We start from the raw sequence: 14238 nt of genomic DNA, 5'->3' as shown, positions 1-14238 counted from the left end.
ATCGGGACCACCGGTGGCGGGACTGGGGTATCCCACTGGCTACGATGATCTAGGTATCTTGTGAACCCCCAAAAGTCCAGGATCTCCAGCCCCTTCATCTCCCAACGAGGCAGAGGTTCGTCAAGACAGTTATTAAAAATATCTTTTAGTAGAGTGTCATTGTACCCCAAACCTCTCGAGAGAGTCCAAAAAAATTGGGATAGACCACCCACCGACTGGCCCTGCTGACGTAGATTGGTCAGATTTCTTAATCTTCCCATCCTCTCCTCAGCACTTCTAGGAGGAGCGATACGAATGCCCGTACTGCTGGATCTGTACATTGTGACGGATTCCTTCTGTCACGATCCACACACAAAGGAACTGGAAAAGGAAAGATCCAAGTGCAGTAAGGGTTTATTAGGATAATCCAAAATCATAGTCTTCCAGGCAGAGGTCAAAATCCAATTAATCCATCCAAGAAACAAGAACACAAACAGGAAAAACAGGAAAAACAGGAAATACAGGAAATACAGGAAACGGAAGTGGCGTGATATAAGACAAGGAATCCGTGACAAACACTAGACAGGCAGGGTATATATAACAAGAACTAACAATGAATAACAGGGAACAGCTGGGTACAATGATGACAGGGAACAGCTGAGTGCAATGAACAGTGATTGGTATTGACAAGGATTGTGGGAAATGCAGTTCATGAATGGGATGACACCGTGGAGACGAGGACCTCTAGTGAACACCAGTGATACACAAACAGACACTGTGACACTAACAAACTGGGGTCGACGTATAAGATAATTCAATACCAACATAATAGTTTTACTATGTAGGTTACAACGCAGCAATTTATCAGCTAAAACGTGGTTGAATTGAATTAAAAGCACTAGAAAAATCAAAAAACATAATCCTAACAGAGCTGGAAGTTGTTTCCAAATGATTATAAATATTATGCAACATAAAGAGTATGGCATCATCTACTCCCACACCTTTTCGATATGCAAACTGTAACGGATCTTGAAAATCTGACAACTGACTACCCAAATAACCAAGGATAATCCTCTCAAAACATTTCATTATATGATGTTTTATTAACAAAGTTCGGGAGGAGCACGTTCAAATAATCAAGTAATCAATCAACTCATCAAACAATTACCATGTCTACCCTATCAGCATGAGAGGAAGCATATATATTCACTCTGTCAACTCATCTAACTTCCTTGACAGTTTTCAGCATTTAGCCTCGCCCTACCTTCCTATCATTCCCGAAATGAGCTCTCCCGTCCAATGAAGAATCTTTCGTCCTTCAGGAATCTTTGCCGCAAATCTCTGGTGTTATCACGCGGGCGTCAGGCCAAACAAACGCCGGGTCCTCACTACCACGGGCGAAACATCCGCGATCTCCTTCCGCGCATTGCTCTAAACTTGACCATTCAATAATTCCTGCAATAGAGAAATGGACTATAAGGCCCGCCGAGCACCACGCTCGCGTCTCGGGCAATGCCGCCCTCTTCACACGAACAAATGGGTCTTTCTCCAAGACCAGGCCGCCGCAGCAGGCCCTCAGTAAGCCGCGATTCAGATTCAGTCCCGGCCGGCCAGCTCACACTCTAGACCCGCTGGCTCTACTCCGTGAGTGCTCAGCTCAAAACCTTCTCATTTTTTGTCCCTGGTTAAATTTCGCATCGCTTCAGTCGAGTCTCAAGCACAGTTATGCCATCTGGATATTAATTTTGATCGGGGGAATACACGTTTTAAACGGTTTCTGTTCAAATTATTTGACGTCATTAACGCGCTGCTTCCTTGTGGCTTAAACTCTCACGTACAAACAGTAGCATTGGATTGCACGCACACAGAATCATTAAGAACCTATCGTTAACGTTGTTTTGCAATTTATCTACAAAATCGCTTCGAAACTTTGTTATAGCAAAAAAAAAAAAAAAAAAAAAAAATTCAGAACGAACAAAATCGGCAGGTAATGTGACCCATAGAATTGAAGAGAAAATTTTAGATTAAATACACACAAGCAGTGTGTTTCCACGGCAAAGTTTGAAGTCCTTAGTGATTTTAAAACACAATTGGATAAATTCAAGGCGCAAAATTCTATGAAGCTTTGTCTTTTACCATAAGTGAGTCTATTTTGAACTTGGCTAAATAAATGAACCAGCAACCGATAAAGGAACAAACGATCATCTAAATCAGATTGTACTTTGCTGTTTGATGATCAAACAACTACAGTATCAAATCGATGCGTTATCAAATCAGGTTATAAACCATTTAGGCTTCTAATGTATTCATTCAAAATAAATAAAATTAAAATAATTTAGCGATCGATCTCTCAGCCCCACACGGTTCTGGTGAGCTTTGGATTCCAGTCACCCAGGATAAACCATGGGTCTAGCCACATCCATTGAATTCTGGGCATTAACTTGGATACAATTAATTTCCAGGCTGCACTGCACTGCACTGCAAAGGATATTTCTGGTTTCATCCAACTTCTCAGACATTTTAAGCTGTCCTAAACGCGAACTACTATCTTCGCTCGGCCACTTAAACTTCAGATGTGCATAATCCTGCAAGGCTGCTCTCTAAACTCTAAACCTACAAGCTCAACATATCCACCTTTCCCCACCGTTCCCGTAGGATCCCATTTGCTTCTCACATTGCCACAGCAGTGTCATCTCCTCCGCTCCCACAGCAGCTCCGTCTCTGCCGTTCCTCTGGTTAAACTTCTTCACTGTCACAGCAGTCCATTCTGCTCCCACTGGAGTCCAGTTTCTCTGGCTAACATTGACTTCACTGCCGCAGCAGTGATGTCTCCCCACGCTCCTGCAGGAGCTCAGTTTCTCTAGCTAATGTTCTCCACTGCCGCAGCAGTGATGTGACCATTGGCTCCCGCAGGAGCTTAGTTTCTGTCTAACCTTCCTTAAATAATTGAATGGCCTGTCCTTTTCTATAAAATCAGATTTCTCTCCCTGTGGATATCCAACTGTACACCGACGCAGCTCCCTCTATCGGTTTCGGGGGATTCTACCAAGGCCGTTGGTTCAAGTTTACATGGCCCGCCCAGCTGTTAGACTCACCGCAGTCATTAACATCCTCAGCGCTGTTCGAGTTGTATCCTTTAGTGGAAGCAGCTTTCCTGTGGGGTAAAGAATGGTCCTCTAACAGCATCATAGTACACTGCAACAACGAAGCATCCGTGCATTGCATCAACAAGGCCGCTCAAATTTCCCCTGCAGTAATGCCTCTCCTAAGATGCCTCATTTGGATTGCAGCCTGCGATCAGTTCTTCATAACTGCAAAACATGTTCCCGGATCACGTTTTGCTTTCCAGAAATTCAGGTTGCTGGCACCAGACACGGACCCATTCCCAACCTCAGTACCTCACTTCAGAGCTGATATCCACATTAACCACCCATTGAAACCACTTCTTGACGCCTCTCTTAATTCAATTCTTCAAGCCGTTTCACCCAGCACCCTACAATCCTACTTAACCGCATGGAAGCTTTATAAGTCTTTCCACTTCCCATACAACCTACCTTTTCCCAATTTCTCTGCTCGCCATCACTTCATTCATATCCTATCTCAACAGCATCAAGAACTGCAATGCTCTTCTAGCTGGACCTCCATCATGTGCAACTAAACATCTACAAAGGATTCAGAACGCTGCAGCTCGTCTTGTCTTCAACGAGCCCAAAGGGCCCACGTCACTCCTCTGTTCATCTCTCTGCACTGGCTACCTCTCGCATCAAGTTCAAGGCATTGACGCTTGCTCACAGATCTATCACAGGCTCAGCTCCCTCCTACTTTTACCCACTCCTACAAGCCTACATCCCTACCAGAAGCCTACGGTCGATCAACGAGGGACGTCTCGTGGTTCCATCACAGAGAGACACAAAATCACTTTCCAGTACATTATCATTCACAGTTCCATGCTGGTGGAATGCTCTCCCCACCCTCATCCGGAATGCAGAATCCCTGGCAACATTCAAAGACAAATGAAAACCCATCTCTTCCATGAGCAATTAACCTCATAACCCAACCTACTCGCCCAGATGCCAGACAACCAATAACGTTAGACATACTTACTATATGCATCTCCACCCTCCGCCAAGGCTACCACTCCACCAACACTGCCCGCACACTGGACGCAATGTTCATAGTGGCTTTTTTCAGTTTCCTCAGATGCTCAGAACTCACCATCACTTCCAGCTTTAACCCAAAAGTCCACCCCACAATCACAGACCTATCAGTGCTAGACAATGAAACCATCTCCTACTTCATAAAGCAAAGTAAGACAGATCAAATTTTGCTCCATTCAGGCATCCCAGCAGACCACTTTTCCAGCCATTCATTTTGCATAGGCGCAGCAACAGCTGCCCAAAAAAGGCCTCTCTCAGCAGCAGATCCAAGCACTTGGCCGCTGGTCAGCGGAGGCTTTCGAGTTACATCTGCTCAAATCGCTTCCATATCAAAGAAGCCCAACGAACCCTCATCAATTCTTTTGACAACTTCTCATACACCCAACCCTACAGACCACCACTCCTGCAGGAGCCACGTTCCCCATCCTAAATCGCTTTACTGCCACATCAGTGCTATTTTCCGCTCCAGCAGGAGATCAGATCTCTGTCCCACTCACCTTTCGGATCACAGTTTGAAAGCAAGTTGTTTCCAACACCACAACAGCAGCATCATCTCTTCTTCCAACAGGAGCCCATTCTCCACCCAACTGGCTCATCAGACAGTTAAAAGCAAGTCAACCAAGTCTACTACAGCTAACCTACTCCACTCCCGCAGAAGTTCCGTCACTCCGTCCAAACTTATTCCACTTCCGCAGCAGTGTCTTCTACTCCGCTCCCACAGGCAGCTCCGTTACTCCATCCAAATAGTTTGGATATTTAAGAAAGCAAGTTTGGTCCACTGCCGCAGCAGTGTCAGCTACTCCGCTCCCTCTGGAACTTCGTTACTCCGTCCAAACTTGCTCCACTGCCGCAGCAGTGTCATCTACTCCGCTCCCGCAGGAGCTCAGTTCTATATCCAAAATTGTTTTGGATATTTAAAAGCAAGCTTTGGTCCACTGCCGCAGCAGTGTCAGCTACTCCGCTCCCGCAGGAGCTCTTTTACTCCATCCAAACTTGCTCCACTGCCGCAGCAGTGTCATCTACTCCGCTCCCGCAGGGGCTCAGTTCTATATCCAAAATTGTTTTGGATATTTAAAAGCAAGCTTTGGTCCACTACCACAGCAGTGTCATCTACTCCGCTCCGCTACTCCGCTCCCGCAGGAGCTCCGTTACTCCATCCAAATTGCTCTACGGCCCCAGCAGTGTCATCTACACCACTCCCGCAGGAGCTCAATTCTATTTCCCAAATTGTTTTGGATATTTAAAAGCAAGTTGAAAGCAAGTTTGGTCCACTGCCGCAGCAGTGTCTTCTACTCTGCTCCTGCAGGAGCTCTGTTGCTCCGTCCAAACTTGTCCACTGCCGCAGCAGTGTCATTGCCTCCGTTCCCGCAGGAGCTCCGTTACTCTGTCCAAACTTGTCCACTGCCGCAGCAGTGTCATCCACTTCGCTCCCGCAGGAGCTCCGTTACTCCATCCAAACTTGTCCACTGACGCAGCAGTATCATCTACCCCACTCCCGCAGGACCTCCGTTACTCCGTCCAAAACAGTTTGGATATTTAAAAGCAAATTGAAAGCAAGTTTGGTCAACTGCTGCAGCAGTGTCAGCTACTCCACTCCCTCAGGAGCTCCGTTACTCCATCCATACTTGTCCACTGCCGCAGAAGTCTTCATCTACTCCGCTCCCGCAGGACCTCCTTTACTCCGTCCAAAATAGTTTGGATATTTAAAAGCAAATTGAAAGCAAGTTTGGTCCACTGCCGCAGCAGTGTCATCCACTCCGCACCTGCAGGAGTTCCGTTACTCCGTCCAAACTTGCTCCGCTGCCACAGCAGTGTCATCTACTCCACTCCCGCAGGAGCTCAGTTCTATGTCCAAATTGTTTTCGATATTTAAAAGCAAGTTGAAAAGCAAGTTTGGTACATTGCCGCAGCAGTGTCATCTCCTCCGCTCCCACAGGAGCTCCGTTTCTCCATCCAACTCGCTTTCACTGCCGCAGCAGTGTTTCCTCTTCCGTTCCCACAAGTACTCAATTCTCCATCCTTCTGCATCAGATAATTGGAAAGCAAGTCGAAATCAAGTTTGATCCACTGCCGCAGCAGTGTCACCTCCTCCGCTCCTGCAGGAACTAATTCTCATCACACTTGCTTCATCACACTGCAGCGGTTATACAATTCTCTTCCGCAAAGTACATTACGTACCATCCCTAGCCTACTACTGGAGAGGCACAACCATCCAACGTCATGACAACCAACTCCCATCCGATGTTACAAGAAGCCTTCCAGCGACTAACCCTTTCCCACTTCTGATACCTTAAGCTTTGCACTCTGCAAGTTTTTGGGGGGTCATCAACATCATTCTGGTGGCTGTCCGGCATTTATTTGCAGCTTTTGGGGGGAGTACTCTGGGTTCGGGCCGAATACCGAGCCCGGAGCCCTCTCCTCGGACAGCACGCCAAATACGCATTTATTCTATCTGACTTATTTGTAAGTGTGAACTCGTGAAATGATGTTTTATTAACAAAGTTCGGGAGGAGCACGTTCAAATAATCAAGTAATCAATCAACTCATCAAACAATTACCATGTCTACCCTATCAGCATGAGAGGAAGCATATATATTCACTCTGTCAACTCATCTAACTTCCTTGACAGTTTTCAGCATCCCTCCACCACCCCGACTCCTCACTCTTGGCTTGTTCTTTCACAGCCAGGAATACGGGGGGAGTACTCTGGGTTCGGGCCGAATACCGAGCCCGGAGCCCTCTCCTCGGACAGCACGCCAAATACGCATTTATTCTATCTGACTTATTTGTAAGTGTGAACTCGTGAATTGTGATGTAAAAGCAATGGGTCTCAAATTATTTAAACTACAACCCACATTACCATGTTTTGGAATTGGGACAAGACACGATGTTTAATAACTCTCTTCAGTTCCTTTTGCGCAGTTTTAATCTGATCTCTATCACCACTAAAAAAAGCTGTTTTTTTCCTATTAATAGCTGCTTTAACCTCCATAGTAACCCATGGTTTATTATTAGGAAATATTTTAATTTGTTTACGTGGAATGACAGACTTGACACAGTAATTTATATAACAGGTGACTTTGTCAGAAATACTGTCCAAATCATCATCGTCAAAAAACACTGACTAGTCTGTACAATCACAACATCCTCTTAAACTTTCACAGGCGTCATCCGACCACACACACACAGTCTTATAGCCAATGGGCTGATTTTGGATTGCAGGGGAGTATCTGGATGTCAAGGATATTAAATTATGATCAGATTGCCCCAGTGGTGTGAGCCTCTTTGCACCATAACTCTCCTTAACGTTCGTATAGAATAGGTCAATGATTTTACCATCCCTAGTAGGACATGTCACCATTTGCTTAAAGGAGGGTAAGGTAGCAGAGAGTGTACTGTGGTTAAAATCCCCATTTACTATAACCAATGCATCCAGGGAAGCGCGTTGCATATCATAAGTAACTCTCGAAATTGTTTCCGTGGCCAGCCTTCCATTTCCCGATGGATGAATGTAGACCACTTGTACAATAACATAAGAAAGTTCTCTGGGCAAGTAATAAGGTCGGCAACTTACCGCAAGCAGTTCAATGTTCTGATCACAAATTTTCTCTTTCACCGTAACATGGCTAGGATGGCATCACTGATCGTTCACATAGAGGCAAACACCTCCTCCTAGTTTTTTACCAGTCCTCTCCGGGTCTCTGTCCAGTCTGAGGAGTGAAAATCCTTCCATTTTAACATGAGACTCTGGTATCTTATTGAACAACCAAGTCTCCGTAAAGCACAGTAGGCTGCTCTGTCGAAAAAGGCGATCGTAGCTCACAAGAGCAGACAATTCATCCACTTTATTTACCAACGAGAGGACGTTCCCCATAATCACTGCGGGTAACACCGGTTTATATCTCCGCCGGCTGTTCCTAACTCGAACTCCTCCTCTGCGGCCTCTCTTCCTGGTCTTTAAGGTGATTTCCGACAGGTCGAAGTCAGGAACAAATCCACCTGAGGCTGAGACCCGCAACCCCAAGAGCTCCAGCCGGCTATAGGTGATGAAGGACAGTCCTAGCCTGGGTTCACTTCTATCCTGCGGGCCCAGTGTTTGAGTAACTCTCCAAACCACTATTCCCCATTGCCAGAGAAGGCAAAACAACTTGCGGATATTTAATATCGCCATAATAACGTCGTCCGAATTCAGTCCAGTTTAAAATGATGCATCCAATAATTTAAAAAGTTCTTTAAAAATACATAAAACACATAAAACACGATGAACAAACACTCTGCACACAGGTGACCGAGTCGCCAGCAAAGGGGGCAGCGCCTCAAATGGGAGATTAGAACAATATGGATATTGGCACATCAGACAAGATATTGGCACATCAGACAAATCTTTCTCATCCCAGCCATAGAACATTTATACTGGCCCTGGTAGACCACTGGTCATCTAATGTGTCACACTTACAGATTCAAACAGATTTTTACAAAAGAATTTTAAATGAGAAAATGAAATAGGAATCTAGTGGAATGTACTTTAATATGCAATCATTTGAATTAGCTTTTTATGGATGGTAGTAAAGAAAGTAGTCCTTGTATAACCCATATGTTCCACTTCAGAATACCATTGGTACTCTGCAAATGCATAGTTTGGATTAAAGACTTTTTTTTTTATTTAAAGTGATCCTGAAACTATTACCTACTGCATGCTTTTGTGGTGCCACTTACATGTGTATTCCAGAAAGTGGTTGGGCCCATTTGGCCTGAGTCTGCACCTTTAACTGGAGGTCGGGTAAAAACGGAACAAGTGGTGACAGCTAATGCAATAAACCAAACCCTTAAGAATGTCAGTCATTGGACACAGAATCCACAATGCTGGCATGTAATTGTACTGATAGACTCCTCCAAGCACTTGGAAATTGTGGTTAAGGGGAACATTTACTAACCATCCCACAGACTAAGGCCCACAAATCATTTTCATAATTTAACATTTTAAATGTTTGGCGTCTGAGTGAGACAACCAGTGTAATACCTTATAAACAGAGTTAAAAAACAAAAACAAAAAAACTCACCGGGTTCTCCATTGCGTCCTCTTCTTCCCCTTTTGCCCACTGGACCTAGAGCAGGTAAGAAAACATTATTTACATGTTAATAGTATACCATCAACATTGAATAAGAAATTTAAATCATACTAATCACTGCATGCACAATTGCATACAATTAAGGCTTTATCCAATTAATGCTTTTAAAGATAAGATATTTGAAATCAACAAATATTGTATTGTATTGAAATATAAGATATTTCTATCTTATATCAAATCTGCTCTCCATATTTTTTTCCAATAAATAATGCAATTTGAGCACCGTATGTTGTAAAACGTACTGGTTACTTTCGTAACCTCGGTTCCCTTAGAGATAAGGGAACGAGTACTGCGTTGCAAACGCTATGGGAAAACTCCTTTTCTCGAGAATATTGAAGCCTTTATTTTAAAACGCATTTGCTACAGCACAGGCTAGAGCATCAGACCCACGTGAGTGAGCTGATAGGCTGTGCTGTGGGCAACTGCACGAACCAATGGCGGATAGACAGAAGCGCGAGAGCCAATCAGGGCGCTTGGCGCTCTGTCACTGTCAAGCGCGCGAAACTACACGTGACCATAACATATAAATACAGATAGAATCCGCCATTTGACAGGTATAATCGACTGAAGCGACAAACCTGCCATAAGAAAAATCGCACGGCAAGGCAACGCAGTACTCGTTCCCTTATCTCTAAGGGAACCGAGGTTACGAAAGTAACCAGTACGTTCCCTTACGAGAACGTTCTCTCGTACTGCGTTGCAAACGCTATGGGAACGTTTCCATTTAAAACGCCGTGCTATTAATCTTTTGGCCGCTCTGACTCACCAGAGTTCCGGGAAGTACAGAATAGCCAGGATAAAAAGAGACCGAACATCGGGCCCATCAATTATCCGTAATAAAGACTGGCCAGAGCCAGTCATTTAACCCACAAGGTGATAGCCGTGTGTTTAATATCAAACTAGCCTGGGTCAGCAGAGCCAGAGTCTAGACTGAAAAGACTGTAACTGCAAAGCAGGGACATTAAAGTTATAATTCATCGGATCTGGCCAGAGCCAGTCACTTAGCCCACAAAGTGAAAACCGTGTGTTCAATATCAACTAGACTGGGTCACAGAGCCAGTGTCTAGACAGAAGAACTGTAGCTACAAGCAAGGGCATTAAAGATATAATTCAACAATGTGGACGGAGCGGATATCCGGCCGCCGCACATATGCTATAGATGGGAATACCCAAGTGACCATGGTTCAAAACTAGTCTGGATCCACAGAGCCAGAGTCTAGACAGAAAGAACGCATGTCTGCAGAGCAGGGACATCCAGCTTATAGAATCTCACAAATGTGGACGGAGCGGACCAGCCGGCCGCCGCACAAATGTCTTCAATGGGAATACCACTTGACCAAGCCCACGAAGAGGCAACACCTCTCGTGGAATGAGCTCTAACACCTATGGGACAAGAGAGGCCCAGTGAGGTGTAAGCCAGGGCAATGGCGTCAACTATCCATCTGGACAGTGTGGTTTTAGTGACCGGGAGGCCCTTGGATCGGCCCCCGAAACACACAAAGAGCTGTTCAGACTGTCTGAAAGAGGCCGAACGCTCCAGATAAATTCTCAAAGCTCTGACTGGGCAAAGCATGAGAGAATCGCTATCCTCCTCGGAGGAGGGGAGAGCTGACAGAGAAATAACCTGGGCTCTGAACGGAGTTGAGAGCACCTTAGGAACATATCCATGTCTTGGCCTAAGAATGACCTTGGAGCATGCGCGTAATTTGCACGGGGGTTACGGGGGTTATGACCCCCCCAAAAATCTGATCCAGCTAATATAACCCCCCCCCCCCCCCCATATTAAAATAAATATGAAATATTCCGAATGAATACTTTTGTTCGTTTTCTTTATTTCATTTGCCAGCAAGAAAGATAGTATCATATTTTAAATAATCTGTAATGTACTTCCCGCCCACCGCACCGCCGACTACTTGGTATTACCCAACCCGCTTTCTCTACCAAGTTTGTTCACTATATTGCGCAGTCGCTGGGATGAATGGTTGGAGAAAGCTGACGGTGCATGCTAACGGATGGAAAGATGAAAAAGGACACTGAAAGGCAGCCAGACAACGATTTTTCATTGTTGGTCGACACCATTTTTTACAGTCTATGGTCGACACCAGCCAAAAAGAGGAAAAATCCTGACCAAACGGAGGTGCGTTTCTCAAAGTGTGAGGCGCGGGCGCGTGCGCGGCCCACTGCTGGGGGGGAATAGAGACATGACAAATGGGGCGCGACAAACAGGTTTTGTGCCCATCTTTTTAATTCCTTTATTTATTGACCATACACTCAAAACAAAACAAAGACACATTTAAATGTAAGCCTTGCTGAACCTTTTTACACGTAAGTTTAAAAGTAGTAGCTAGGCTATCACTTTATGGTTCCCATGGAGACGCGTCATTCATTGCTTGTCACACCGCAGCCACAATAGCGCTGAATGAATGACTGATGATCTGCTTTTATTTCTTTTTATTCAAAATTTCACAAATTTGTTAGCTATAGCAGGATATATCTGATATTCCGATTGTCAAATATGTGCAAGTGGATGTGTTTTGTTGTTTAAACACCTTTATAACGATCGCGTTAGTTGTATGCGCAACGTATTTTAGGTAAGTTATCTTAAAATACCTAAAAACAAAAATACGTAAATTATTAGGAATTTACCACCTCCGGCTCAATTTGAGATTATTATCATTATTTTTATTTTTTTATAATTTTTTTGTTCTTTTTGCAGTTTGCAAAGTGACAAAATGAATCAAAGCACAACTTGTCCACACTTTCCCAGTTTCTGAATTTGATGTTATCAGAGGCTAAATGCAAACACAATTTTTTTTTATCTACTTTTGAGTCTTATTTCATGCAAAGTGATAATATAATTGCACTTTCATTTTCTCTCTTTGAAAGTTTTTAATGCTGTTATTTGATGTTAAGTTTTTAAAATGTGATGTTAATAAAATACATTTTAACAGATAAACTTAAAGATTTTGTTAGTGGATGGTGAGTTTTGGTGATGCCCACCAATATGTGAAATCTGTTCTGAATAAAGGTGCAAGCTGCACTCCAGTGTGCCACCCTATATTGTAATATTGAGAGTTGAATTGTGCATAATACATTTGCTGCATGTAGGTGCCAATACAGTGATGCAATTGATTAATCTTTAAGTTTTTTTTTTTTTTTAGTTTTTTTTTTATAAGATATTGAACACACAAAAAATCAATTAATTGGAAGCTGCCACTGCTGGCTAGTGCTTAAACACTGTGTCATTATGGCATAAATAGTCAAGTGAACAACTGCATTTACGTTAAGTAGCCTAAATCAGTAAAAGTATCACAATGTATTTCTAAAACAGGAACGGCAAATTACCTTTTACACAAGAAAATTATTCAATAAATAAATTAATAAATATGCAGCGAGTTTAACCCCCCCAATGGTAGACCCAAAGTTACGCCCTTGCCTTGGAGTCATTAGGACCAAACTCCAGACAGGAAGCGCTGGTAGACAGCGCCTGTAAATCCCCTATTCTCTTTACTGACGCCAGTGCTAGAAGCAGGGCGGTTTTCAGAGAGAGAGACTTAGGATCAGCTGACTGAAGTGGTTCAAAGGGAGGTCCCTTAAGAGCCCGCAGGACCAAGGAGAGGTCCCAGGCCGGAACAGACGGTGGCCGAGGCGGGTTAAGCCTCCTGGCGCCCCTGAGGAAGCGAACTATAAGGTCGCTTTTTCCTAAGGAGGCCCCGGCTTCCAATACGTGAAAAGCAGCAATGGCTGCCACGTACACTTTGAGAGTGGAGGGGGAGCGACCCGCGTCCAACATCTCCTGTAGAAAAGACAGTACTCTTGGTACTTCACAAGTGTATGGGTCGAGGTCTCGAGCTAAACACCAGCTGGAAAACACTGACCATTTACTGAGATAGAGGCGTCTGGTAGACGGAGCTCTAGCTTCCTTTATAGTATTCAGGACGCCCTCTGGGAGGTTCTGGGGTACCCGTTGAGTGGCCATACATGTAGGGCCCATAAGTCGGGACGGGGATGCCAGATTGTCCTGTTGGCCTGAGTCAGGAGGTCGCGCCTCACTGGGATTGGCCACGGGTCTGCTACAGACAGCTGCATCAACTCTGGGAACCAAACCTGGGTCCGCCAGAGAGGAGCTACTAATAGCACTGCGCTTTTCGTGTTCCTGATCCGTTCGATGACCTGAGGGAGCATCGAGGCCGGGTGGAACGCATAGAGAGGAAGGTTGGGCCAGTCGTGGGCCAACGCATCCCTGCTCTTTGAGAAAAAGATTGGGCATTGACAGTTGTCTTTTGAGGCGAAAAGATCTACTTCTGCCTTCCCGAAGACCTCCCAGAGTAGGAGAACTGTCTGAGGGTGGAGAGACCATTCCTCTGGGGGAACTCTGCCCCGAGAGAGCATGTCTGCTCCTGTATTCAACGTGCCTGGCACGTGAGCTGCCCTGAGCGAGCGCAGATTGGTGTGAGCCCATAGCAAGAGCTGTGAGGCTATGGCAAACAGGTTGCGGGACCTGAGGCCGCCCTGGCGATTTATGTAAGAGACCACCGACATGTTGTCCGTCCGTACCAACACGTGGTGTCCCGCCAGGTATGGGAGGAATGTTTTTAGGGCTAGAAAAACTGCTCTCATTTCGAGGCAGTTTATGTGTAGGCGTATCTCCGAGCTCGACCAGAGGCCGGAGGCAGGCCTGCCCTCGTACAGAGCTCCCCAACCGGAGTTGGAGGCGTCTGTTGAAATCATCCTCCTCTCTGAAACTACCCCCATGCTTACGCCCTGCTGGTACCAGCTGGCGTTTTTCCAAGGGGCCAGGGCTTGAACACAGCGCTGGTCCACCTTGATAATCAAGTGGCCTGAATGCCAGGCGTGGGGTGGCACCAGAGGAGCCAGCCACAGCTGAAGAGGACGCATACGCAGTAGGCCTAGTTGGAGTACTGATGATGCAGAGGCCATCAGGCCAAGGATCCTCTGAAACGTTCTGAGGG

At 45.2% G+C, this 14238-nt stretch overlaps 1 protein-coding gene across 1 annotated transcript in view; it reads right to left on the bottom strand.

Annotated features, from left to right (window-relative positions):
* col25a1 (collagen type XXV alpha 1 chain) overlaps window positions 1–14238 on the bottom strand; it is a gene marked incomplete at its 3' end in the record, with an annotated part of 949643 nt that overhangs the window by 652539 nt on the left and 282866 nt on the right. Inside the window, exon 3 of the mRNA XM_081359232.1 lies at window positions 9197–9241. Within this exon, the coding sequence (XP_081215358.1) occupies window positions 9197–9241 (45 nt within the window). The remainder of the gene's footprint in view (window positions 1–9196; window positions 9242–14238) is intronic.

The sequence above is a fragment of the Scardinius erythrophthalmus genome, assembly GCF_964197995.2.
Source record: "Scardinius erythrophthalmus genome assembly, chromosome: 2".
Taxonomy (NCBI): domain Eukaryota; kingdom Metazoa; phylum Chordata; class Actinopteri; order Cypriniformes; family Leuciscidae; genus Scardinius; species Scardinius erythrophthalmus.
The sequence above is the reverse complement of the archived record's forward strand: the minus strand, read 5'-3'. Positions and strand labels throughout refer to the sequence as shown.